Here is a 26948-nt window from a genome sequence, read left to right on the forward strand (position 1 = left end):
TCCCTCTGCACCGTCGCCTGCTGCAGTTTTTCGCCTCGTAAGTAATAGTCCTTCCTACCATTTTTCCTACCAAAGTGGACCACCTCACACTTGCCAACATTAAATTCCATTTGCCATTTCCTGGCCCATTCGCCCAGCCTATCTAGATCCTTCTGCAGACTCTCCACACCCTCCGCACAATTTACCATTCCCCCAATCTTGGTGTCATCAGCAAATTTCGACACTCTACACTCGGTTCCCTCCTCCAGATCATCTATATAAATGGTAAAAAGCTGAGGTCCCAGCACCGACCCCTGGGGCACTCCACTAGTCACCATCCTCCAATCCGAATAGCACCCGTTGACCCCCACTCTCTGCCTCCTATTTGACAACCAATCCTCTATCCACGCTAACACCCTACCCCCAACTCCATGTCCCTCGACCTTCTGCAATAACCTCTTGTGAGGCACTTTGTCAAACGCTTTCTGAAAATCTAGAAAGACCACATCCACCGGCTCTCCTCTATCCAACGCCCTAGACACATCCTCATAGAACTCCAGTAAATTTGTCAGACACGACTTTCCTTTAATGAAACCGTGCTGCGTCTGCTCTATCAAGCAATTCCCTTCAAGATGCCTCGCAATTTCCTCCTTAATGACAGATTCTAACATTTTACCTACCACAGATGTTAAACTAACTGGCCTATAATTCCCCGCCTTTTGCCTGGCACCCTTCTTAAACAACGGCGTAACATTAGCCGTTTTCCAATCTTCCGGCACGTCCCCGGAATCCAGCGACGTCTGGAAAATAACCACCAAGGCATCCACTATCACCTCCGCCATTTCTTTCAGAACCCTCGGATGCATTCCATCCAGTCCTGGGGACTTGTCCACAATCAGCCCCTCCAGTCTGTCGAGCACCGCCTTTCTAGTAACAGTAATGTCATTAAGACCCTCCAGTCCTACCACCTTTCTATCGCTAACACCTGGCAAATTATTCACGTCCTCCTCCGTGAAGACAGAAGCAAAAAAGTTATTCAATACCTTAGCCATATCCCCATCCCCTACCACTAGGTCCCCTTTCTCATCCTCTAAAGGACCAACATTCACACTAGCCAGCCTCTTCCTTTTTATATATTTATAAAAACTCTTGCTATCCTTTTTTATATTAAGCGCTAGCCCAGCTTCATAGTTTCTCCTACCCTTCCTTATCAACTTCTTTGTCAATCTTTGTTGACATTTAAACCTCTCCCAATCCTCTTCTCGCCCACTACTCTTAGCTACTCTAAATTCCTCCGCTTTTAGTTTAACACTTTCCTTCACCTCCTTCGTTATCCACGGCTTATTACCTCTCCTCTTACTATCCTTTTTGACCATCACTGTCTGTTGTACGGTTACAGCAACCCGGGTCGGATCTCTGGCTTGGATCAATGTGGGAGTTTGCACGTTCTCCCCGTGTTTGCGTGGGTTTTCTCTGGGTGCTCCGGTTTCCTCCCACATCCCAAAAACGTGCTTTTTAGGCTGATTGGTGTCAATAAATTGTCCCTGAATCTGATCTCCCTTAATCTGGCGTACATATAATTCCCTAATTTTTCACCCCCTTTATTGTGGAGTTCCACTAGAGGTAGACAAAAATGTCAACGAGCGACGAAAGACTTGAATAAGGCCCTTAGTGTGTTAAAATGGGCGGCGTGGGCTTGTGGGGCCGAAAGGCCTGTTTGCTGTGCTGTTCTTTGTTCTTTATTAGTCACAAGTAAGGCTTACAATAACACTTCAGTGAAGTTACTGTAAAATTCCCCTAGTCACCACACTCCAGAGCCTGTTCAGATCAATGCACCTGACCAGCACATCTTTCAGACTGTGGGAGGAAACTGGAACACACACAGGAAATGCATGTCGACACGGGGAGAATGTGCAAACTCCACACAGACAGTGACCCAAGCTTGGAATCAAACATGGGTCCCTGGCGCTGTGAGGCAGTCGTGCTAACCACTGTGCCATCCCTAGTCGGAATTACAAAGACATGGCTGCAGGATGACCAAGGATGGGGACTGAACATCCAGGGTATTTAAGAAGGACAGAAAAAGTAAAAGGTGGTGGAGTTGGATTGCTGGTTAAAGAGGAAATTGACACCACACTGAGGAAGAATATTGGCTCTGACAGTGGTTCTGTAGGGGCAGAGCTAAGGAACACCAAGGGGCAAAAAGCAACAGTAGAGTTTGTACATCGACCCCCAAACTCTAGTGGTGATGTTAGGAATGATATTAACAGATATTAGAGATGCCCATGTTAAAGGAACACATTCAATTATGGGTGATTTTAATCTGCAAATAAATTGGGCAAATCAAATTTCTGGAGTGTATATGGGATGATTTTCTGGACCAATACTTGGAGGAATCCACAAGAAGCTAGGCCATTCTAGACTAGGTACTGGGTAATGAAAGAAGAATAATTGGCGAAGTTTTGTGAGATCCCTTGGGATGAGCAATCATAACATAGAATCAGCTACATTATTCTCCATCTTGGTGAAAAATTCTATGACTAGCTTCCTGAATCTTAAATAAAGGAAGCTGCGATGATATGAGGTGTGAGTTGGTTATGATAGATTAGGAAACATTACTAAACGGAATTATGGTGGATCGGCAATGGCAAATATTCAAAAAGCACATGGGTAAACTGCAACAATTATTTGTTCCTGTCTGGTGCAAAATTAAAACTGGAAAAGTGGTCAAACCATGGCTTACAAGGGAACTTTAAAGATAGTATTGGATCCAAGCCAGAGGCATTCAAATTGGCCAAGAAAAACAGCAGACCTGAGGATTGGGAACGTATTAGGATTTAGCAAAATGGGACCAGGGCACTGATTAAGAAAGGGAAAATAAAGTGTGAGAGTAAGCTTGTGGAAAACATAAAAACTGACTGTAAAATGTTCGATAGATGTGAGGAGAAAATCTTTGGTGAAGACAACTGTAGGTCCCTTACAGTCAGAAACAAGGAAATTTATAACGGAGAACAAAGAACATAAGAAATAGGAGCAGGAGTAGGCCATCTAGCCCTTCGAGCCTGCCCTGCCATTCAATAAGATCATGGCTGATCTGAAGTGGCTCAGTTCCACTTTCTCCCCATAACCCTTAATTCCCTTGCCTACCAAAAACCTATTTACCCGTGTCTTAAATATATTTAGCGAGGTAGCCTCCACCACTTCAACGGGCAGAGAATTCCAGAGATTCACCACCCTTTGAGTGAAGAAGTTCCTCCTCAACTCCGTTCTAAACTGCACCCCCCCCCCCCACCCTTGAGGCTGTGCCCTCTAGTCCTGCTGTCCTTTCTGAGTGGGAAGAATCTCTCTACCCCTACCCTATCCATCCCCTTCATTATCTTATACGTCTCTATAAGATTCCCCCCCTCATCCTTCTAAACTCCAATGAGTACAAACCCAGTCTATTCAGCCTGTCTTCATAGTTCAACCCCCTCATCTCCGGTATCAGCCTAGTGAACCTCCTCTGCACTCCCTCCAAGGCCAAAATATCCTTGCGCAAGTGCGGTGACCAAAACTGCACACAGTACTCCAGCTGCGACCTCACCAGTGTCCTGTACAGTTGCAGCAAGACCTCCCTGCTTTTATATTCTATCCCCCTCGCTATAAAGGCCAGCATCCCCTTTGCCTTCCTGATCACCTGCTGCACCTGCAGACTGGGTTTTTGTGACTCGTGCACAAGGACCCCTAGGTCCCTTTGCACCATAGCATGCTGCAGCTTTTCGCCCTTTAAATAGTAATCCCTCCTACTATTATTCCTGCCAAAGTGGATAACCTCACACTTGCTAACATTGTACTCCATCTGCCAGGTCCTCGCCCACTCGCTCAGCCTATCTAGATCCCTCTGCAGACTTTCCACACCTCCGCACAATTTGCTTTTCCGCTTAGCTTTGTGTCATCAGCAAATTTCGACACCCTACACTCAGCCCTCTCCTCCAGATCGTCTATATAAATGGTAAATAGTTGAGGCCCCAGCACCGATCCCTGGGGCACTCCAACCTTGTCACCAACCGCCAATCAGAATAGCAGATACCAACTCTCTGCCTCCTATTAGACAACCAATCCTCTATCCACGCTAACACCTTACCCCCAACTCTTCTGAAGCAACCTTTTGTGCGGCACCTTATCAAACGCCTTCTGAAAATCGAGAAACACCACATCCACTGGTTCCCGGTGGAAATGGCTGAATAACTAAATATGTACTTTGGCTTTACCTTAACAAAGGAGAGATACCAGAAATATTGGGGAACATGGCTTAGTGAGGGAGGAACTGAAGGGAATCAGTATTAATGGAGAAATGATGTTGGAGAAACTGGGATTGAAGGCCGATAAATCCCCAGGGCATTATGATCTACATCCCAGCGTACTTGAAGAAGCGGCCCGAGAAACAGTACGTGCATTGCTGGCCATCTTCCAAGATTCTGTAGCTCTGGAATTGTTCCTACAGATTGGAGTGTTGCTGATGTAACCCCACTATTTAAAAAGCGAGGTAGAGAGAAAATAAGGAACTATACACCGGTAAACCTACCATCTGTAGTTGGGAAAGTTCTAGAATCTATTAGCAAAGATTTTATAGCAAAAATTTTGAAATAGTGGCAGGATTGGAGAAAGTCAGCATGGATTTGTAAAAAGGAAATCATGCTTGACAAATCTACTGGAATTTTTCGGGAATGTAACCAGTAGAGCTGATGAAGGGTAGCCGGTGGATGTGGTTTATTTGGACTTTCCGAAGACTTTCAACAAAGTCATGCATGGGAGATTAGCAGGTAAAATTAAAATCCATTGGATTGAGGGTAGTGTATTGAGATGGATAGAAACCTGGTTGGCAGACAGGAAACTGTTGGAATAAATGGATCTCTTTCTAAATGGCAGACGGTGACAAGTGGGGTACCCCAGTGATTAGTGCTGGGACACCAGCTATTTCCTCTATATGAGGGAACTAAATGTAATATCTCCAGATTTGCAGATGTGACACAACTGGGTGGGAGGGTGAGCTGTGAGGAGGATATACAGATGCTTCAGTGTGATTTGGACATGCTGAGTGGGCAAATGCAGGGCAGATGCAGTATAACATGGATAAACGTGGAGTTATCCACTTTGTAGGCGACATAGTGGTTAGCACTGCTGCCTCACAGCACTCGGGACGTGGGTTTGATTCCCAGCTTGGATCTGTGTCTATGTGGAGTTTGAACGTTCTCCGCGTCTGCTTGGGTTCCCTCTGGGTGCTCTGGTTTCCTCCCACAGTCTGAAAAATGTGCTGGTTAGGTACATTGGCCATGCTAAATTCTCCCTCAGTGTACCCGAACAGGGGATGGAGTGTGGCGACTAGGGGATTTTCAGAGTAACTTCATTGCAGTGTTAATGTAAGCCTACATGTGCTACTAAATAATAAGAACGTAAGAAATAGGAGCAGGAATAGTCCATCTAGCCCCTCGAACCTGTCCCGCCAGTCAATAAGATCATGGCTGATCTGAAGTGGATCAGTTCCACTTACCCTCCTGCTCCCCATAACCCTTAATTCCCTTATCGATCAGAATTCTATCTACCCGTGACTTAAACATATCCAATGAGGTAGCCTCCACCACTTCAATGGGCAGAGAATTCCAGAGACTCACTACCCTCTGAGAGAAGTTCCTCCTCAACTCTGTTCTAAATTGCCCCCCCCTTATTTTCAGGCTGTTCCCTCTAGTTCTGGTTTTCTTTGAGTGAAAAGAATCTCTCTACCTCTACCCTATCTAGCCCCTTCATTATCTTATGTCTTTATAAGAGGTAAATAAATTACATGGGAAGGCAGATTATTATCTGGCTATGAATTAGGAGCAGGGAATGTGCAACGTGGCCTGGGTGTCCTCGTATAGCAGTCACTGAAGGTGTGTGGGTGCAGCAGGCAGTAAAAAAAGTAGGTTGGTTTTCATAGCAAGAAGATTTGAGTACAGGAGCAGGGATGTCTTGCTGCAATTCAGGGCCTTGGTGAGGCCACACCTGGAGTGTTGTGTGCAGTTCTGGTCTCCTTATCTGAGGAAGGATGTTCTTGTCCTAGGGGGAGTGCAAAGAAGGTTTACCAGACAGATTCCTGGGATGACAGCACTGATGTACGAGGAGAGATTGAGTCAGTTAGGATTGTATTCGTTGGAGTTCATAAGAATGAGCAGAATCTCAAATCTATAAAATTCTGATGGGACTAGACAGGGTAGGTGCGAGAAGGATGTTCCTGACGGTGGGGTGTCCAGAACCAGAGGTCACAGCCTGAGGATACACGGTAGACCTTTTGGACTGAGATGAGGAGAAATTTCTTCACCCAGAGAATGGTCAACCTGTAGCAATTGGTACCACAGAAAGCAGTTGAGGCCAAAACATTGTTTTTAAGATACAGCTAGATATAGCACTTGGGTTGAAGGGGATCAAAGGATTTGGGAAAAAGACGGGATCAAGCTGTTGAGTTGGATGACCTGCCAGGATAGTGAATGGCAGAGCAGACTTGAAAGGCTGAATGGTTTACTGCTCCTGATTTCTATGTTTCTATATTTATACAGATGCCATCTGCTTTATTTAGTGAGTGGAATTATGGAGCAACTAAATTAAATATTCACTTTTACCTGATAGCTTAAAAGTTTAAGCTGAGTCTCTTTTTTTCTCCTATAAAAGATATTTCTATTGAATAGAGTTGAATCTTGGCTTTAATTTTTCCCCAGGGGACCGGATTCAGCTGAGACCAAAGTTCAAATGCAGTCTTCGCTGACTAGTGGAAATGTGTCTCTGCTGATTGTGATTGTTCTAAATAAATTTAAGACTGTGACTGTTTGAATGTAGTTCCAGTTGGTCATGGAGCTAAAGCATAAAGCGAAGATATGAACAATAGCAATTGTGAGAGATTCATATCGTTTGTTTCGAGTTGCAGCAATAACTGTACTGGCACGAGGAGTTTTTTCTAGGCTGGAGCTGTAATATGTTTTGAGGTGGAGCCAAGGGAATTTTATTTTGTAGCTGATTGGAGGACTTGCAGCTGTCAAGTGTATCTGAAATGGGAGGAGTTCTGTTTGGTAATACCGACAGTTGCTTCCTCTGCAAGAAGGCTTCTTGTACACTGAGCAGCTGGAGAAACAGAGCACAAAATACCCAGTTTAATGTAACAGCCAAAATAGTCTCTTTGCTCTCCAATTTGCGCATCCCTTTTTATGATTCAAGACTTTACAGGAAATGTCCAGCACCACCTGTGGTGTTCCAGGTGCAAAGATGTTAAGCAATATGTCTCTCTGCTTGAATATTGACTGGATAACTTTCTTTGAACAATAAACAGCAATATATTTGTGAATAGATGACCTTATAAGCTAAAAGCAAACTATTGCGGATGCTGTAATTTGAAATAAAAAGCTGGAAAAAACACAGCATGTCCAAAAGGAAGAGAAAATATAGTTAGCATTTCGAGTCTATATGACCCTTCTTCAGAACCAGAGGGGGAAAAATGTGTTGGATTATTTACAGTATGAGGGGGTGGAACAACAAGAACATGGTTTAGTATAAGCTGGGAGAGGTTGCAGCAAACTTGTAGTAAAACTTAATAAAAAAGAGTACAGTACAGAAGCAGGCCCTTCGGCCCTGAAAGCCTGTGCTGATCATGATGCCCTAAGTAAACTAAGAGTCTTCTGTCCTTGGTCCATGTACCTCTATTCCCTCCCTATTCATAGACCCATCCAGATGCCTCTTAACTGTTCATAAAATCATCATAGAATTATAGAATCGTAGAGTGCAGAAAAAGGCCATTTGGCCCATTTGATTCTGCACCAACCACAATCCCACTCAAGCCCTAGCCTTATATCTCTACATATTTGCCCACTAATCCCTCTACCCTATGCATCCCGGGACATTAAGGGGCAATTTAGAATGGTCAATCAACCTAGCCCGCACATCTTTAGACTGTGGGAGGAAACCGGAGCACCCGGAAGAAACCCACAGACACGCAGAATGTGCAAACTCCACACTGACAGTGACCCAAGCCAGGAATCAAATCCAGGTCCCTGGAGCCAAGAAGCAGCAGTGCTAACCACCGCTATCGTCTGCCCCACGCATGGCACATTAACTGTTGCTAATGTACCTGCTTCCTCTGGCAGTACATTCCAGGCATCTGCCATTCTCTGCCTGAGAAACCTCCCCCACACATTGCCCTTAAACTTTGCCCCTCTCACCTTGAACCTGTGCCCTCTTGTAATTGACACTTCCACCCTGGGAAAAGTTTCTGACTTTACCCTGTCTATGCCTCTCATCATTTTGTAACCTCTATCAGGCCTCCGCCTTCCCAGGGAAGGCAATCCTAGTTTATTTGATATCGTCTCATAGCCAACACACTCGAGAGCAGGCAACATCCTGGTGAACCTTCTTTGTACTCTCTCCAAAGCTTCCTGATACTGTGGTGACCAGAACTGCATGCCTAACCAAATGTGGCCTAACCAAGATTTAAGTGACAGATGGCCCAGTGGTGAAGGCTTTTTTAACGTAGGAATAAAAAGTCTTGGGGATATTAAAAAAAAGCTTCAGATGAAGGAGAAAGGTCAGTCTGAAGTTGTTGAACTCTGTTAAAGCCTGAGGCCATAATGTGCTTAATGGAAAGATGAATTGCTGCTCCTCCAGTTTGTGTTGGACTTCACTGGAGCATTGTAGCAGCCAAGGACAGACATGTGGGCATGAGAGCAAGATGGTGAGTTGAACAGGGTGGCTGGAGTCATGCATGTGGGCTGAGCAAAGATGTTCTGCAAAGCAGCCACCCAGTCTGTGTTTAGTCTCCCCAGTATAAAGGAGACTGCATTTGGAGCAGCAAATACAGAAGACCAAATTGGAGGAGATGCAAGTGAAATGCTGCTTCAACTGAAAGGAGTGTTTGGGGCCTTGAAGAGGCAGGAGGTAAAGGGACAGGTGTTGCACTTTGTGACTGCAAGGGATAGGACTTTGGAAAGGGGATGAGGAGTTGGGCGTGATGAAGCAGACCAGGGTATCACAGAGCCAGTTTTCCTTGTGGAATGATGATGGATGAGAAGGAGATGGTGTTTTGTGGTGGCACCATGCTGATGTTTGCAGAAATGGAGGATGGCCCTTTGAACATTTTTATTCCTATGCAAAAAAAACCCTTCCCCCACTTAGTGTCTGTCATTTTGTTGCAATTCCTACTAGCTCCCACTAATCACTGTTCCTGCTGTCCAACTCCCTCCTATACAACATATAATGCAATACACTTTGCTTCCTCTAGTTCTGAAGAAAGCTCATGCAGACTTGAAATGTTAATCTTTTCTCTCCCTACAGATGCTGCTGGATCTGCTGAGGTTTTCCAGTTTGCCCTGTTTTTTGTACCTTTATAAATGACATTGCTTTTCTCTACTATTTTAATAGACACAGCTGGTTTATTTAATGGCTCAGAATAGCAGATCAGAAAATCCAAGCAAATATCATAGACGTCTGTTCGCTAATTGTTGAAACAACATCGGCAGCTGGACGATTGCAAGCAGTTCAAAAAATAATAATTGTTCTTCCTCCTCCTTGGCAATCTAGCCAATCCATTAGGTATTCTGTTTGCCAATGTACTTTCCCCTCTGTTGGTGAAGGCGCCATCATCAATGCCAGTGTTGGTAAGCACATACACAATGTTGATCCGTTACACATGCAGATTATTATTGGCAATGCACCTGCATATTCCAGAGCAAACAAATTCTGAATTTAGCCCTTGTTGAATTTTCAGCTGGGAGTGTATGCAATCCCTGCAGCAATTGCATGTTTTCTTATAATGGTGGGAATTCGTCGCAAGGTGCCCCCAACACCTCCATCTGCTGGTGCTGCAAACTCTACCTCTGAGCCCTTTTTCATAGGAATGAAGATGGTATGTAATTATTGTTGTTAGTTTAGAGTGAATGTTTCAGACTGCTGATACTAAGAATTAACAAAAATGAATGTGAGTTGGGAAACAAACTCTACATGGAAGTTATTCTACCTTTGCGAGGGGAGAGTAACCACCAACACCAAGACCTGTGGATCGCTGCACAGAGAGTTGGAGCTCTCACACATATTTGGAATCATAGATTGAATCATAAAATCCTTGCAATGCAGAAAGAGGCCATTCGGTCCATCAAGTCTGCACCAATGACAATCCTATCTAGGCCCTATCCCTGTAACCCCACATATTTACCCTGCAATCCCTCTAAACTACATATCCTGGGACACTTAAAATGAAGCTGAAAGATTTAGTAAATTGGGCTTGTACTCGTTGGAGTTTAGAAGAATGAGGGGAGATCTCATTGAGACGTATAAGATGGTGAATGGGATGGATAGGATAGAGGTGGAGAGACTCTTCCTGCTCAGAAAGGACAGTAGGACTAGGGGGCACAGCCTCAAGATAAAGGGGGGGCGGCTTAGAAAGGAGTTGAGGAGGAACTTCTTCACTCAAAGGGTGGTGAATTTCTGGAATTCTCTGCCCGTTGAAGTGGTGGAGGCTGCCTCGCTAAATATTTTTAAGAAGCGGGTTGATGGGTTTTTGATAAGAGAGGGGATTAAGGGTTATGGGGAGAGGGCGGGAAAGTGGAACTGAGCCACGACAGATCAGCCATGATCTTATTGAATGGCGGGGCAGACTCGAAGGGCTAGATGGCCTACTCCTGCTCCTATTTCTTATGTTCTTAGTAGGTTAGCTAGAGGGAGAAGTCTTCAGGAAAACTGACACTGAAAGATGTCCCTGGAATTAAAACTTCCCAAGCTAGGAAAGGATCAGAAGTAAACCCTCTGGAACTAAGAATCATTTTGGATTGAATGACAGTATAAAGTTACTTAATTGTTGATTTTTTTTTTGTGGTTGTGCCAGAAGTTTAAAAAACACTTGTGCTCATTTATAACTTGCTTTATTATTTCAAACGCTGAAGTTGTTGTCATGTTCTAACTTGTGTTTTATTTAAAATGCAGTTGTTGAAGAACAAGGCGTACCTGATCCTGATGGTCTGTTTTGGGGGAGGGATTGGTGTTTTTACCTCTTTCTCTGCACTCTTGCAACAGATTGTGTGTGTCCGAGGATATTCAAATGTAAGATCAAATTTTACACTTGCCGCCTCCTCTTCCCTTTCTTCTTGGAAACATTGTAAACTGTGAAGAGAACAGTGTAGAACTCCCAAAACAACTAGTCAAGTTGGTGGAGTGGGCAGATAGGTGACGGATTAAGTTCAATGTGGACAAATGTAAGGTAATGCATTTAGTAGGAAGAACATGAAGAGACAATATAAAAAAAAGGTTAAAACTTTTACAGATTTGCAGGAGCAGAGAGACCTTGGTACATATGTGCATAAATTATTGAAACTGGCAGGATGAGCAGTAAATAGGGGTATAGAGTACAAGAAATTAAGATGAACTTGTTAAAGATGCTAGTAGGACCTCAGCTGAGAGAGTCCTCTAGTACTGGTTGCCACACTAGAGGAAGGAAGTGAAAGCATTGGAGAGAAGAGGTTTAAAGAATGGTTCCAGGAATGAGAAATTTTAATTATGAGGATCCAGTGATGAGGTTGGGATGTTCTCCTTGGATAGAAGAATGTTGACAGGAGATTTGATAGGTTCAAGATCGTCAGAGTAGGGAGAATCTGTTCCGGCTCATTGGATCAAGATTTAAAAATGATTTGTAAAAGAAACAAATGTGATGTGAGAAAAAACTTTTACACACAGTGAGTGGTTAGGGTCTGGAATGCACTGTCTGGAACTGTGGTGCAGTTCAATTGAAACATTCAAGAGGCACAAAATGATCACTTGAATAGAAACAAAATGTGCAGGGGAATGGCCCTAAGTCATGCTCATTTAGAGAGCCATTGCAGACAGGAATGGGCCCAATTGCAGCATCCTACACCATAACAGTTCTGTTTCTGAGATTCGGCCAAGTAGTTGTATGAATCTCTGAATCAATATTTGGAACCAAGTGGCTCTGATCTATATCTGACTTGGGTATTGGGGTGCAAGTCAAATTTGATTGGATTTTTATTGTCACATGTATTAACATAGTGAAAAGTATTGTTTCTCGAGTGCTATATAGACAAAGTATGCCGTTCATAGAGAAGGAAATGAGAGTGTACAGAATGTAGTGTTACAGTCATAGCTAGGGTGTAGAGAAAGATCAACTTAATGCAAGGTAGGTCCATTCAAAAGTCTGATGGCAGCAGGGAAGAAGCTGTTCTTGAGTTGGTTGGTACGTGATCTCAGACTTTTGTATCTTTCTCCCAAAGGAAGAAGGTGGAGAAGAGAATGACCGGGGTGCGTGGGGTCCTTAATTGTTTTAGCTGCTTTGCCGAGGCAGTGGGAAGTGTAGACAAAGTCGATGGATGGGAGACTGGTTTGCGTGATGGATTGGTTACATTCACGGCCTTTTGTAGTTTTTAGTAATGGGTGTAGAAGGAAAGTTGAGTTGTGACGTTTGGTTTAAAGTACAAGTCTCTGGTGTTAATATCTTTAATGTTATTGACCATTTAAAATAGAGTATTCATGTTTTTTGATTTTTGAGTAGTAAAATTCTTTTAAATCGTGAACCATGTAGTTTAATTCTTTTAGTAAATGCCTAGGTTCCTGTATTTACAAACAAGAATTCTGTTGTTCAGGTGCCGGTGGCCACTAGAGGAATTTCACAGCAACTTCACTGCAGTGTTAATGTAAGCCTTATGACTAATAAACTTTAACCATCAGAACCAAATAAATCTATACATGAAGATTGGCTGTGGTTTCTTCCTTCATTGGCTGTCAGAATGAGGTAGATCAAGTGTCAGTGGGAAAAATTTAGACAGGAACAAAAGCTGAAATAGGAAAAGGGTGCATCTCACACAGGCCAGTGCTAACCACTGAGCACAGAGACCTGGGTTCGATTCCCAGTTTGGGTCACTGTCTGTGTGGAGTTTACATGTTCCCCCTGTGTCTAAGTGGGGTTCCTCCCACAGCCCAAAGATTATGCGGGTTGGTCATGCTAAATTGCCTCTTAGTGATAGGGGAATTAGCAGGGTAAATGTATGTGGTTATGAGGATACGGCCTGGGTGGGATTGTGGTTGGTGCAGATGTGACGGACTGAATGGCCTCCTTTTGCACTGTAGGGATTCTATGATCAGGTGGACAATACAAATGATAATCAAGCACAGTTCTAGGAATGGCCACCCAGTGTCTAGCACTATTTTGGGATTGGAGTACGAGTTTGAAAAATTCTCCAATTGGCAGTCACTTTCACCCACTAATCTGAGTCTGATCCCTTGCACATTCATAGAATCATAGAAGAATCCTAGAGCCCTACAGTGCAGAAAGAGGCCCTTCAGCCCATCAAGTCTGCACCGACCACAATCCCACCCAGGCCCTACCCCCATATCCTTACATATTATACCCGCTAATCCCTCTAACCTAAGCATCTCAGGACAGTAAGGGGCAATTTTAGCATGGTCAATCAACCTAACCTGCACATCTTTGGACTATGGGAGGAAACCAGAGCACCCGGAGGAAACCCACGCAGACACGAGGAGAATGTGCAAACTCCATACAGACAGTGACCCGAGCCAGGAATCGAACCCAGATCCCTGGAACTGTGTAGGAGCAGTGCTAACCACTGTGCTACCATGCTGCCCATATTCCCCATTTGTAGGGAATAGAACAAAGAACAAAGAATGTTGGAGTAAAAGATGCACAGAGAATCCGGGGGAGGCAGTGGTATAGTGGTAATGTTGCTGGGTTAGTAATCTAGAAGCCCAGGCTAATACTCTGGGGACTTGGGTTACCACGGTAGCTGGTGGGATCAGTTAATAAATCTGGATTATAAAACTAGTGTTGGTAATGATGACCATGAAAGCATTGTTGATTGTTGTAAAAGCCCATCTGGTTCGCTTAATCCTTTTAGGGAAGGAAATCTGGCCAATGAATGCTTCCAGATCCCCAACAATGGCTGAGCAAGCCATACACTGGTATCAAACTGCTACAAAATCTACAAAAAAGAATGAAACTAGACAGACATCGACTTAAGCACTGGAAGTGACTGGCTGACCTAGCGATGTTGATCCTGCAATGCCTTCCTCACTGGCATCTCAGGGCTTATGCCAAAATTGGGAAAGCTGAGACAGACTAGTAAAACAACCTAAAACAATCATGTTCAGAATCATATGTTACAGAAAAGGCCTAGACACCACCATCCCTGGTATGCTGTGTCCCACTGACTGGGCAGACCCCTCAGAGGTGGTGGCACAGTGGTATACAGTCAGGGGTGGGTTGCCTGTGAGAGCATCAACTCTGGAACCCATGAAGTCACACGGCATCAGATCAAACATGGTCAAGGAAACCTCCTGATTACCATGCGCCAGAGAAACTTGGACAAAAGGGACAGGAGTAGGGCTTTCAACCTGCTCCGCTATGCTTTAGGATCATGGCAGATCATCCAACTCAATCGCCTGATCTCTACCACCAACCCCACCCCCACCTCCCACTTTCCATTGATCCCTTTCACCCCAAGTGCTATATCAAACTCCTTGAAATCATACAATGTTTTGGCTTTAACTACTATCTGTGGCAATGAATTCCATCGGCTGACATTCTCTGGGTGAAGCCATTTCTTCTGATCTCAGCCCTATTCCTAAGATGGGCCCCTGGTTCTGGACACCCCCACCATTGGGAACGTCCTTCCTGCTTCTACCCGGTCCAGTCCTGTTGGAATTTTATATGTTTCTATGAGATCCCTTATTTGTTCTTCTAAACACCAGCAAATATAATCCGAACAAACTCGATCTCTTACGTCCAAGAATCAGTCTGGTAAACATTCTCTACACTCTAGCAAAAACTCCTTCCCACAGATAAGGAGACCAAAATTGTACACACTATTCCAGATGTAGCCTCGCCATGGCCATGTTGGATTGCAACAAGGCATCCCTGCTCCTGTACTCTAATCCCCTCTGACGAAAAGTCATCCAGACTTGAAACATTGACTGTTCTCTCTTCACAGATGCTGCCTGGTCTGAGGGTTTCCAGCATTTTTGTTTTTTGGTTCCTGCATCTGCAGTAATTTGCTTTTATCATACAATTTGCTTTCTTTGCTGCATCTGCATGCTTACCTTCAGTGACTGGTGTACAAGGATATTCGGGTCTCTTTGCACATTCCCCTTTCTTAATTCATAGCCATATAGTAACTTATTTTTGCTACGAAAGTGGACAACCTCCACATTTATCCAAATTATACTGCATCTGCCCTATATTTGCCCATCCACTAAGCTTATCCAAATCACACTGAAGCATCTTTATATCTTCCTCACAGTTCACCTTCCCACCAGCTTTGTTTCATCTGCAAATTTGGAGATATTACATTTGGCACAATCATCTAAATCATTGTGAATAGGTGGGAACCCAGCAGTGAACCCCTGTAGTATCCCACTAATCACTGCCTGTCATCCAGAAAATGACTCATTTATTCCTACTATGTTTCCTGTTTGCCAACCAGTTTTTCTATCCATCTCAGTGTACTACCTCTAATCCCATGCGTTTTATTTTAAATGATAATTCTTGTGCGTTTCTGCAGATGCAAATGACACTCCAGGATGGTATGTTGCCCTCCCCTTGTTCAAGGGTCAAGGATGTCTTGGAGTGGGAGGGTGAGCAGCCAGCTGTTGTGGTGCATATAAGGACCAATGGTATAAGTAAAAAATGGGATGAGGCCCTACAAGCTGAATTTAGGGTGTTAGGAGTTAAACTAAAAAGTAGGATCTCAAAGGTAGTAATCTCAGGATTTATCTTTTATTCATTTGTGGAACATGGGCGTCGCTGGCTGGACTAGCATTTATTGCACATCCCGAGTTTCCCTTGAACTGAGCGGTTTGCTAGGCCATTTCAGAGGACAGTTAAGAATCATCCACATTGCTGTGGCTCTGGAGTCACAGGTAGGCCAGACCAGGTAAGGATGGCAGGTTTCCTCCCCTAAGTGACATTAGTGAATCTTGAGATGGGTTTTTCCAACAATTGACCATGGTTTCACAATCGTCAGTAAATTCTTAATTCCAGATTTTTAAAATTGAATTCGAATTCCACAATCTGCTCCCAGCGCCACGTGCTAGGCAGACTTGGAATGTCGAGATAGCTAAGATGAATGTGGCTTGAGAGAGTGCAAGGACATAAGAAGTAGGAGCAGGCCATTTGGCCTCTCGAACCTGCTGCACCATTCAATAAGATCACGGCTAATCTTTTTGTGGACTCAGCTCTATTTACCTCTCTGCTTACTATAACCCTTAATTCCTTTACTGTTCAAAAATTTATCAATCTTTGGCTTAAAAACATTCAATGAGGTATCCTCAACTACTTCACTGGGCAGGGAATTCCACAAATTCACAACCCTTTGTGTGAAGAAGTTCCTCCTCAACTCAGTCCTAAATCTGCTTCCCCTTATTTTGAGGCCATGCCCCCTAGTTCTAGTTTCACCAGTCAGTGGAAACAACTTCCCTGCTTCTATCTTATCTATTCCCTTCATAATCTTATATATTTCTATAAGATCTCCCCTCATTCTTCTGAATTCCAATAAGTATAGCCCCAGTCTACTCAGTCTCTCCCCATAAACCAACCCTCTCAACTCTGGAATCAACCAAGTGAATCTCCTCTGCACCCCTTCCAGTGCCACTCTATCCTTTCTCAAGTAAGGAGACCAAAACTGTACACAATATTCCAGGTGTGGCCTCACCAGCACCTTATACAGCCGCAACATAATCTCGCAGTTTTTAAATTCCATCCCTCTATCAATGAAGGACAAAATTCCATTTGCTGCCTTAATTACCTGCTGCACCTACAAACCAACTCCTTGAGATTTCGCACAAGGCCAGCCAGTCTCTCAGCGCAGCAGCATGCTGCAATTTTTTGCCATTTAAATAATAGTCCATTTTGCTGTTGTTCCTGCCAAAATGGATGACCTCACATCTACCAACATTGTACTCCATTTACCAGACCCCCTCCTACTCACTTAGACTATCTATATCCCTTTGCAGACTTTCAGCGTCCTCTGCACACTCTGCTCTTCCACTCATCTTAGTGTCATCTGTAAATTTTGACACACTATACTTAGTCCCCAACTCCAAATCATCTGTTAATCATAAACAATTGCGGTCCCAACACTGATACCAACCAGAAAAACACCCATTTACCCCTGCTGTTTGCTTTCTGTTAGTTAACCAATCCTGTATACATGCTAATACATTACCCGTACCACCGTGCAGTCTTTGGTGTGGCACCTTATCAGATAGATGCCTTCTAGAAATCCAATATGCCACATCCACAGGTTCCCCATTGTCCACTGCACATCTGATGTTCTCAAAGAATTCCACTAAGTTAGTCAAACATGACTTTCCCTTCATAAACCCATGCTGTGTCTTACCAGTGGAACAATTTATATCTAGCTATCTTGCTATTTCTTCTTACCACAGAAGTTAAGCTAACTGGCCTATAATTATCTGCCTTCTGTCTAACTCCTTTTTTAAACAGTGATGTCACATTTGCTGTTTTCCAATCTATGGGAACCACCCCAGAGTCCAGCAAATTTTGGTAAAATTTTAGTGCATTTGCTATTTCCCCCACCATCTCTTTTAGTGTCTTGGGTTGCATTCCATCAGGACCAGGAGACTTGTCTACCTTTAGCCCCATTAGCTTGCCCCACACTACCTCTTTAATGATAATGATAGCTTCTAGGTCCTCACCTGCCATAGCCTTCCTGTCAACAATTTTTGGTATGTTATTTGTGTCTTCCACAGTGAAGACGGACACAAAATATCTGTTCAATGCCTCAGCCATGTTCTCATTTCCACTTATTACACCTCCCTCCTCATCCCCTAAAGGACCAATGTTCACTTTAACCACTCTTTTTCATTTTATATATTTATAGAACCTTTTGCTATCTTTTTATGTTCTCATAACCCATCTTATTTTTCTTTATAGCTTTTCTTCGTGGCTTTCTGCTGACCTTTAAAGACTTCCCAATTCTCTACGCTCCGATTAATTTTTGCCACTTTGTATGCTTTTCTTTCAGTTTGATATCCTCCTTTTATTTCCTTAGATATCCATGGCTGATTATCTCTTTCTGCTGTCCTTCCTTCCTTATTGGTGTATAAATTTGCTGAGCACTGTGAAAGATCGCTTTAAAAGTCCTTCACTGTTCCTCAATTGTCCCATCATAAAATTTTTGGTCCCAGTCTACCTTAGTCAACTCCTCCCTCATCCCTTGTAGGACTGAGAGGGAAGGAGTCAAATTCCTGGGACATTGGAATCGGTTTTGCGGGTGGGGGGTGGGGGGGGGTGCAGGTGATGTTGGGACCAGTACAAATCAGACAGTCTGCACCCGGGCAGGACTGGAACCAATGTCCTGGGGGAGGGTTTGCTAGTGTTGTTGGGGAATGTTAAACTAATATGGCAGATGGATGGGAATCGATGCAGGAAGTCAGAGGGAAGTAAAGTGGGGACAGAAACAAAAGGCAGTCGGGGAAAAGTGGAAGGCAGAGAAACCAAAGACAAAATTAAAAACGGCCACAGTACAGAGTACAGAAACTGCGGAGAACTCAGTGGATGGATCCAGTAAGGCAAAGAAAAATAAAACACAAGTGTGTACAAAACATGACAATTCAGATGGTCTGAGGTGTGTTTGCTTTAATGCAAGGAATTATGGCACAGCGTAACAGTGGTACAGTGGTTAGCATTGCTGCCTCACAGTGCCAGGGATCCAGGTTCGATTCTTGGCTTGGGTCACTGTGTCTGTGCAGAGTCTGCACGTTCTCCCTGTGTCTCTGTGGGTTTCCTCCCATAGTCCAAAAATGTGCAGCTTAGGTTGATTGGCCATGCTAAATTGTTCCTTAGTGACCTGGGATGTGTAGGTTAGAGGGATTAGTGGGGTAAATATGTGGGCTATAGGGATAGGGCCTGGGTGGAATTGTTATTGGTGCAGACTCGATGGGCCAAATGGTAGCCTCCTGCACTGTAGTGATTCCATGAGTGACAGGTAAAACATTTGAATGTTTTCAGGAAATTGAAAATGATAAGGCTCTTGAAGAATTCAATGATAGCAGGAAAGAGCTTAAACTTAGGAGGGCAAGAAGGGACCATTAAATGTCCTCGGCAGGCAGGATTAAGGAGAATTCCAAGGCTTTTTATGTGTATATAAGGAGTAAGAGGGTAGCTAAGGAAAGGATTGGTTCACTCAAGACAGTGCGGGGAATGTGTGTGTGGAGCCAGATAAGGTGGGTGAGGTCCTTAGCAAGTACTTTGCATCAGTATTCACAAAAGAGAAGGATGTGGATGGTGAGTGTAGAAGGGCATTCTAGCACATCTTGAGATAAAAAGAGGAGGTGGTATTGGAGGTTTTGAAAAATATTTAAGGCAGACAAGTTCCCGTACTGAGGTGTGGGAAGAAATTGCTGAGGCCTTAGCCGAAATCTTTGTATCCACTTTAGCCTCAGATGAGGTACAAGATGATTAGAGAACAGCTAACATTGTTCTTCAGAAGATTCTTGGGGGCAGGATGTGTTCACATCTGGAAGAGAATAGGCTTATTAGAAACAGACAGCATGGTTTTGTGAAGGAAAGGTTGTGTCTCACAGACTTGATTGAGTTCTTTGAGAAAGTGACAAGAAAAATTGACCAGGGCAGTGGATGTTGTATACATGGACCTTAGTAAAGTTCCTCATGGCAGGCTGATACAGAAGATGAAGTCATGTGGGATCCAAGGTAAACTGGTAAGATGAATACAAAACTGGCTTGGGCATAGGAAGCAGAAATAACAGTTGAAGGGTACTTTGCTAACTGGAGGTCTGTGACAAGTGGTGGTCACAGTAAGAAGTCTCACAACACCAGATTAAAGTCCAACAGGTTTATTTGGTAGTAAACATTTCCTACCAAATAAACCTGTTGGACTTTAACCTGGTGTTGTGAGACTTCTTACTGTGTTTACCCCAGTCCAATGCACGCATCTCCACTTCACAAGTGGTGTTCCACAAGGACCAGTGCTGGGGCCTCTGTTTCTCTTATTGGAGGACAATTTAAGTTACCTGATTAGTAAATTTGCAGGTGATACAAAAATTAGAGGAGTAGTGGATAGTGAGGAGGATTGTTAGAAAATATAGCAGAATATAAATCAGCTGGAGGCCTGGGCTGAAAGATGACATGGAATTTAACCCAGACAAATGTGAGGTGATATGATTTGGAAGATCTACTGCCGAAGGAAAGTATACAGTAAATGGTAGAGTCCTTAGAAATATTAGCATACAGAGAGATCTAGGCGTGCAGATCCACAGTTCCCTGAAGGTGGCAACTCAGGTGGACAAGGTGATCAAGAAGTTGTATGGCTTGCTGGCCTTCATTGGTCAGGGTGTTGAGTATGGTAGTTGGAAAATCATGTTGCAGCTTTGGTTAGGCCACATTTGGGGTATTGTGCACAATCCTGGCCGCTATACTACTGGAAGGATGTTGATGCATTGGCAGGGGTGCAGAAGAGATTTACCAGGATGTTGCCTGGTTTGGAAGAAATGGACTATGAAGGAAGGTTGAACAAACTTGGATTGTTTTCATTGGAGTGTTGGAGGATGAGGTAGGGGTGGGGAGGGGGAACCTGATAGAGGTTTACAAGATTATGACAGGCTTGGATAGAGTAGATAGCCAGTCTTTTTTCCAGAGTTGAAAGGTCAATTACTCGGGGCATAATTTGAAAGTGAGATGGGGGAGAAGTTTAAAAGCAATGTAGGGGGCAAGTTTTTCACAGGAGGGTGAATGCCTGGAACTTGCAGCCAGAGGAAGTGGTAGAAGCAGATTCTATAACAACGTTCAAGAAGCATCTGGTTAGATAAGTGAATGGACAGGGAATAGAGGGATATGGACCACATAGAGGCAAGAAAATATTAGATTAGAGAGGCATTTTGTTGGCATAGATTTGGTGGGCCAAAGGGCCTGTTCTGGTGCTGTACTGTTTGTTCTTTGGTGAAAGCCTTCTGAAAGTCCAAATAAAATACTTCCATTGGCTTCCCCTCATCAACTGTAATAGTTACATCCTCAAAGAATTCCTGTAAATATGTCAAGTATAATTTCCTTTTCACAGATCCATGTTGACTCTGTCGGATTCTGCTATTCTTTTCTAAGTGCCCTGCTGCAAAATCCTTGATAACGGTGTCTAGTATTTTCTGTCAGTTGCCGAATCAATTCTCCTCCATGTTGGACAACACTTGGAGGAAGCATGTGGCAAGGGCACAGAATAAGAGAAATGAAAGAAAAGAGAGGCGTATGTTAGGTCCAGGCATCTGAAAACAGATGGAGCTCTGGAGGAATACAGAGAGAGTACGAAAGAACTCAAACGGGAAGTTAGAAGGGCAAAAAGAGGCCACAAAATGTTCTTGGCAGACAGGATTAAGGAGATTCCTAAGGCATTTATTCATATGTTGGGAACAAAAGAGTTGTCAGGGAAAAAAATTGGACCTCCCGGACAAAGGAGGAGAATTATGCTTAGAACCCAAGGGAATAAGGGAGATCCTAAATGAATACTTTGCATCAGTAGTCATAAAGGAGAGGGACGTGTTGATTGGGAGTGTCTCAGAGGGAGGTGTTGACTTGTTAGAGGAAATCTCTAATACAGAGGAGGAAGTGTTAGGTTTTTTTAGGGAACATTAAGACTGATTAGTCCCCAGGGCCAGACGGCATCTAACCTAGACTGCTCTGGCAGACAAGAGATGAAATTGCTGGGCCTCTGACGGAAATCTTTGTCTCTTCACTGGACACAGGTGCGGTCCCAGAGGATTGGAGGATAGCGAATGTGGTACCATTAATTAAGAAGGGTAGCAGGGATAACCCGGGTAATTATAGGCCAGTGGGCTTGATGCCCGTGGTAGGGAAGTTGTTGGAGAGGATTCTTAGAGATAGGATGTATGCACATTTAAAATGGAACAATCTCATTAGTGACAGCATGGTTTTGTAAGAGGGAGGTCGTGCCTTACAAATTTGGTGGAGTTTTTTGAGGAGGCGACAAAAATGGTTGACGAAGGAAGGGCCGTGGATGTCGTCTATATGGATTTCAGTAAGGCGTTTGACAAAGTCCCTCATGGTAGGTTGGTGAAAAAGGTTAAGGCTCATGGGATACAAGGAGAGGTGGCTAGATGGGTAGAGAACTGGCTTGGCCACAGGAGACAGAGGATAGCAGTCAAAGGGTCTTTCTCTGGCTGTAGGTCTGTGACCAGTGGTGTTCCACAGGGCTCTGTACTGGGACCTCTGCTATTTGTGACATGTACAAATGGTTTGGAAGAAGGTGTAACTGGTATGATCAGCAAGTTTGCAGATGACATGAAGATGGCTGGACTTGCTGATAGCGATGAACATTGTCAGACAATACAGCAGGATATAGATAGGCTGGAAAATTGGGCGGAGAAATGGCAGATGGAATTTAATCCAGATAAATGCAAAGTGATGCATTTTGGAAGAACTAATGTCGGGTGGAGCTATACAATAAATGGCAGAACCATCAAGAGTATAGAGACATAGAGGGACCTGGATGTGGAAGTCCACAAATCCTTGAAGGTGGCAGCACAGGTGGAGAAGGTGGTGAAGAAGGCATATGGTATGCTTGTATAGGACAGGGTATAGAGTATAAAAGCTGGAGTCTGATATTACAGCTGTATAGAACGTTGGTTAGGCCACGTTTGGAGTACTGCGTCCAGTTCTGGTCGCTGCACTACCAGAAGGACGTGGAGGCTTTGGAGAGAGTGCAGAGGAGGTTTACCAGGATGTTGCCTGGTATGGAGGGTCTTAGCTATGAGGAGACACTGGGTAAACTGGGGTTGTTCTCCCTGGAAAGACGGTGAATGAGGGGAGACTTAATAGAGGTGTACAAAATTATGAAGGGTATAGATAGGGTGAACAGTGGGAAACTTTTTCCCAGGTCACAGGTGATGATCATGAGGGGTCACAGGCTCAAGGTGAGAGGGGTGAGGTATAACTCCGATATCAGAGGAACGGTTTTTACACAGAGGGTGGTGGGGGCCTGGAATGCACTGCCAAGTAGGGTGGTGGAGGCGGACACGCTGGGATCGTTTAAGACTTATCTGGATAGTCACATGAACAGACTGGGAATGGAGGGATACAAACAAACGCTCTAGTTGACCGATGAGCAGCACAGGCTTCGAGGGCTGAAGGGCCTGTTTCCTGTGCTGTACTGTTCTTTGTAATGAACCATTGGTGGGAGACCTTAATGTCCATCATCGAGCGTGGCTCAGTAGCACCACCACAGACTGAGCTGGCTGAGCCCTAAAGGATATAGATACTAGATTGGGACTTTGACAGGTGGTGATGGAATCAACAGAAAGGAAAAACCTATTTGACCTCATTCTCACCAATCCACCTGTCGTAGATATATCTTTCCATATTGGTAGGAGCGATCACCGCACAGTCCTTGTGGAGACAAAGTCCTATCTTCGCACTGAGGATACCCTTTATGTTGTGTGTGATAAATGGGATAAATTTCAAACAGATTTAGGAATCATAATCCCAGAGTAAGAGGTCATCCGTTAAGACAGAGATGAAGTGGAATTTCTTCTCTGAGAGAAGCGAATCTGTGGAATTCTTTACTGCAGAGGCCTGTAGAGACTGAGCCATTAAAGACATTCAAGGCTGAGAATTTTTAATCAGTAAGGAAATCCAGGGTTTTGGGGGTAAGATAGGAGAGTAGAATTGAGGATTATCATTTCAGATCAACTTGATAGGCCAAATGATATAAGAACATAAGAAATAGGAGCAGGAGTAGGCCATCTCGCCCCTCGAGCCTGCTCCGCCATTCAATAAGATCATGGCTGATCTGAAGTGTATCAGTTCCACTTACCTGCCTGCTCCCCATAACCCTTAATTCCCTTATCGAACAGAAATCTATCTACCTGTGACTTAAACATATCCAACGAGGTAGCCTCCACCACTTTAATGGGCAGAGAATTCCAAAGATTCACTACCCTCTGAGAGAAGAAGTTCTTCCTTAACTCAGTTCTAAACTGCCCCCGCCCCCCTTATTTTGAGGCTGTGCCCTCTAATTCTGCTTTCCTTTCTAAATGGAAAGAATCTCTCTACTTCTACCAATCTAGCGCCTTCATTATCTTATATCTCTCTATAAGATCTCCCCTCAGCCTTCTAAACGCCAACTGGTACAGGCCCAATCTACTCAATCTGTCCTCATGAGCTAACCCCCTCAACTCCAGCATCATCTCCGGTTCTCCAACAGAGAAGGTGAACCTTCTCTGCATTCCCTCCAAGGCCAATATATCATCTCGCAAATAAGGGGACCAAAATTGCACACACTACCCCAGTTGCGGCCTCACCAGTGCCCTGTACAGTTGCAGCAAAACCTCCCTGCTTTTATATTCTATCCCCCTCGCTATAAAGGGCAACATTCCATTCGCCTTCTTGATCACCTGCTGCACCTGCAGACTGAGTTTTTGCGATTTGTGCACAAGGACCCCCAGGTCCCTCTGCACAGTAGCATGCTGCAACTTTTCACCATTTAAATAATATTCCATCCTACTATTATTTCTTCCAAAGTGGATAACCTCATACTTGCCAACATTATACTCCATCTGCCAGATCCTTGCCCACTCACTCAGCCTATCCAAATCTCTCTGCAGACTTCCCACATCCTCCACGCAATTCGCTTTCCCACTCACCTACTTGTCATCAGCAAACTTTATTACCCTACACACAGCCCCCTCCTCCAAATCGCCTATGTATATGGTAAACAGTTGAGGCCCCAGCACCGATCCCTGTGGCACGCCACTAGTCACCAACTGCCAACCAGAAAAGCACCCATTTATTCCAACACTCTGCTTCCTGTTAGATAGCCAATTCTCAATCCGCGCTAACATTTTATCCCCAACTCTGTGTACTCTAGCCTTCTGCAGCAACCTTTTTGTGAGGTACCTTATCAAGCACCTTCTGGAAATCTAAAAACAACACATCCACCGGTTCCCCTCTGTCTACTGCAGTGGTCACATCTCATAAAAATCCAGTAAATTCGTCAAACGTGACTTTCCCTTCATGAATCCGTACTGTGTCTGTTTGATCAAACCATTCCTTTCCCGGTGTCCTGCTATTTCTTCTTTAATGATGGATTCTAGCATTTTCCCAACTACAGACGTTAAGCTAACTGGCCTGTAGTTACCTGCCTTTTGCCTACTACCTTTTTTAAACAGCGGCATAACGGTAGCTGTTTTCCAATCCGCCGGCACCTCCCCAGAGTCCAGTGAATTTTGATAAATAATTACTAATGCATCTGCTATAACTTCTGCCATTTCTTTCAGAACCCTGGGATGCATTCCATCCGGTCCCGGGGACTTGTCTACCTTCAGTCCCATTAGTCTACCAAGCACTACCTCTTTAGTAACAGTAATTGTATTAAGGATCTCATCTCCTACCCACCCGCTATCATTAATATTCAGTTATCTATTTGTGTCCTCCACCGTGAAGACCAACACAAAAAACTTATTTAAAGTCTCAGCCATTTCCTCATTTCCCACCATTAAATCCCCCCTCTCATCCTCCAAGGGTCCAACATTCACTCTAGCCTCTCTTTTCTTTATATAATTGTAAAATCTTTTACTATCATTTTATATATTTAGAGCTAGTTTAGTTTCATACTGTATCTTTCCTTTCTTTATCGATTTCTTAGTCATTCTTTGTTTTTTAAATCTTTCCCAATCTTCTACTTCCCCACTTTTTAGCCGCTCTGTATGCATCGGTTTTTAATTTAATACTCTCCTGTATTTCCTTCGATATCCACGGCTAGTTATCCCTTTTCTTACAGTCCTTCTTTATCACTGGAATATATTTTTGCTGACTACTGAAAAAAACTCCTTAAAAATCCTCCACTGTTCCTCAGCTGTCCTACCCCCAGTCTACATTACAGCTATTTACCATTTATATAGATGATCTGGAGGAGGGAACCGAGTGCAGGGTGTCGAAATTTGCTGATGACACCAAGATTGGGGGAAAGGCAAATTGTGCGGAGGGTGTGGAGAGTCTGCAGAAGGATCTAGATAGGCTGGGCGAATGGGCCAGGAAATGGCAAATGGAATTTAATGTTGGCAAGTGTGAGGTGGTCCACTTTGGTAGGAAGAATGGTAGGAAGGACTATTACTTACGTGGCGAAAAACTGCAGCAGGCGACGGTGCAGAGGGACCTCGGGGTCCTTGTGCATGAGTCGCAAAAACCCAGCTTGCAGGTGCAGCAGGTGGTCAGGAAGGCGAATGGGATGCTGGCCTTCATAGCGAGGGGGATTGAATATAAAAGTAGGGAGGTCTTGCTGCAGCTGTATAGGGCATTGGTGAGGCCGCAGCTGGAGTACTGTGTGCAGTTTTGGGCGCCGCATCTGCGCAAGGATATTTTGGCCCTGGAGGGAGTGCAGAGGAGGTTTACTAGGCTGATACCGGAGTTGAGGGGATTGAGCTATGAGGAGAGGCTGAATAAACTAGGCTTGTACTCGTTAGAGTTTAGAAGAATGAGGGGAGATCTCATTGAGACGTATAAGATGATGAATGGGATGGATAGGATAGAGGTGGAGAGACTCTTCCCGCTCAAAAAAGACAGTAGGACTAGGGGGCACAGCCTCAAGATAAAGGGGAGGCGGTTTAGAACGGAGTTGAGGAGGAACTTCTTCACTCAAAGGGTGGTGAATCTCTGGAATTCTCTGCCCGTTGAAGTGGTGGAGGCTGCCTCGCTAAATATTTTTAAGACGCGGGTTGATGGGTTCTTGATAAGAGAGGGGATTAAGGGTTATGGGGAGAGGGCGGGAAAGTGGAACTGAGCAGCGACAGATCAGCCATGATCTTATTGAATGGCGGGGCAGACTCGAAGGGCTAGATGGCCTACTCCTGCTCCTATTTCTTATGTTCTTATGTACATTAGCTAATTCCGCCCTCATCCTATCATACTCCCCTCT

The 26948-nt window shown here is 44.1% G+C and overlaps 1 protein-coding gene across 2 annotated transcripts in view; it reads left to right on the forward strand.

Annotated features, from left to right (window-relative positions):
- Positions 1-26948, forward strand: part of slc49a3 (solute carrier family 49 member 3) — a 107419-nt gene that overhangs the window by 32854 nt on the left and 47617 nt on the right. For both annotated transcript variants that reach the window (XR_013887925.1, XM_080196426.1), the window contains exons 4-6: positions 9553-9629; positions 9740-9877; positions 10951-11067. Coding sequence is in view for 1 of the 2 variants with exons in the window: in XM_080196426.1 (XP_080052552.1) it covers positions 9553-9629; positions 9740-9877; positions 10951-11067 (332 nt within the window). In the remaining variant the exon portion in view is untranslated. The remainder of the gene's footprint in view (positions 1-9552; positions 9630-9739; positions 9878-10950; positions 11068-26948) is intronic.

Source organism: Carcharhinus amblyrhynchos, chromosome 1, assembly GCF_965287045.1.
Source record: "Carcharhinus amblyrhynchos chromosome 1, sCarAmb.v2.hapA, whole genome shotgun sequence".
Taxonomy (NCBI): Eukaryota; Metazoa; Chordata; class Chondrichthyes; order Carcharhiniformes; family Carcharhinidae; genus Carcharhinus; species Carcharhinus amblyrhynchos.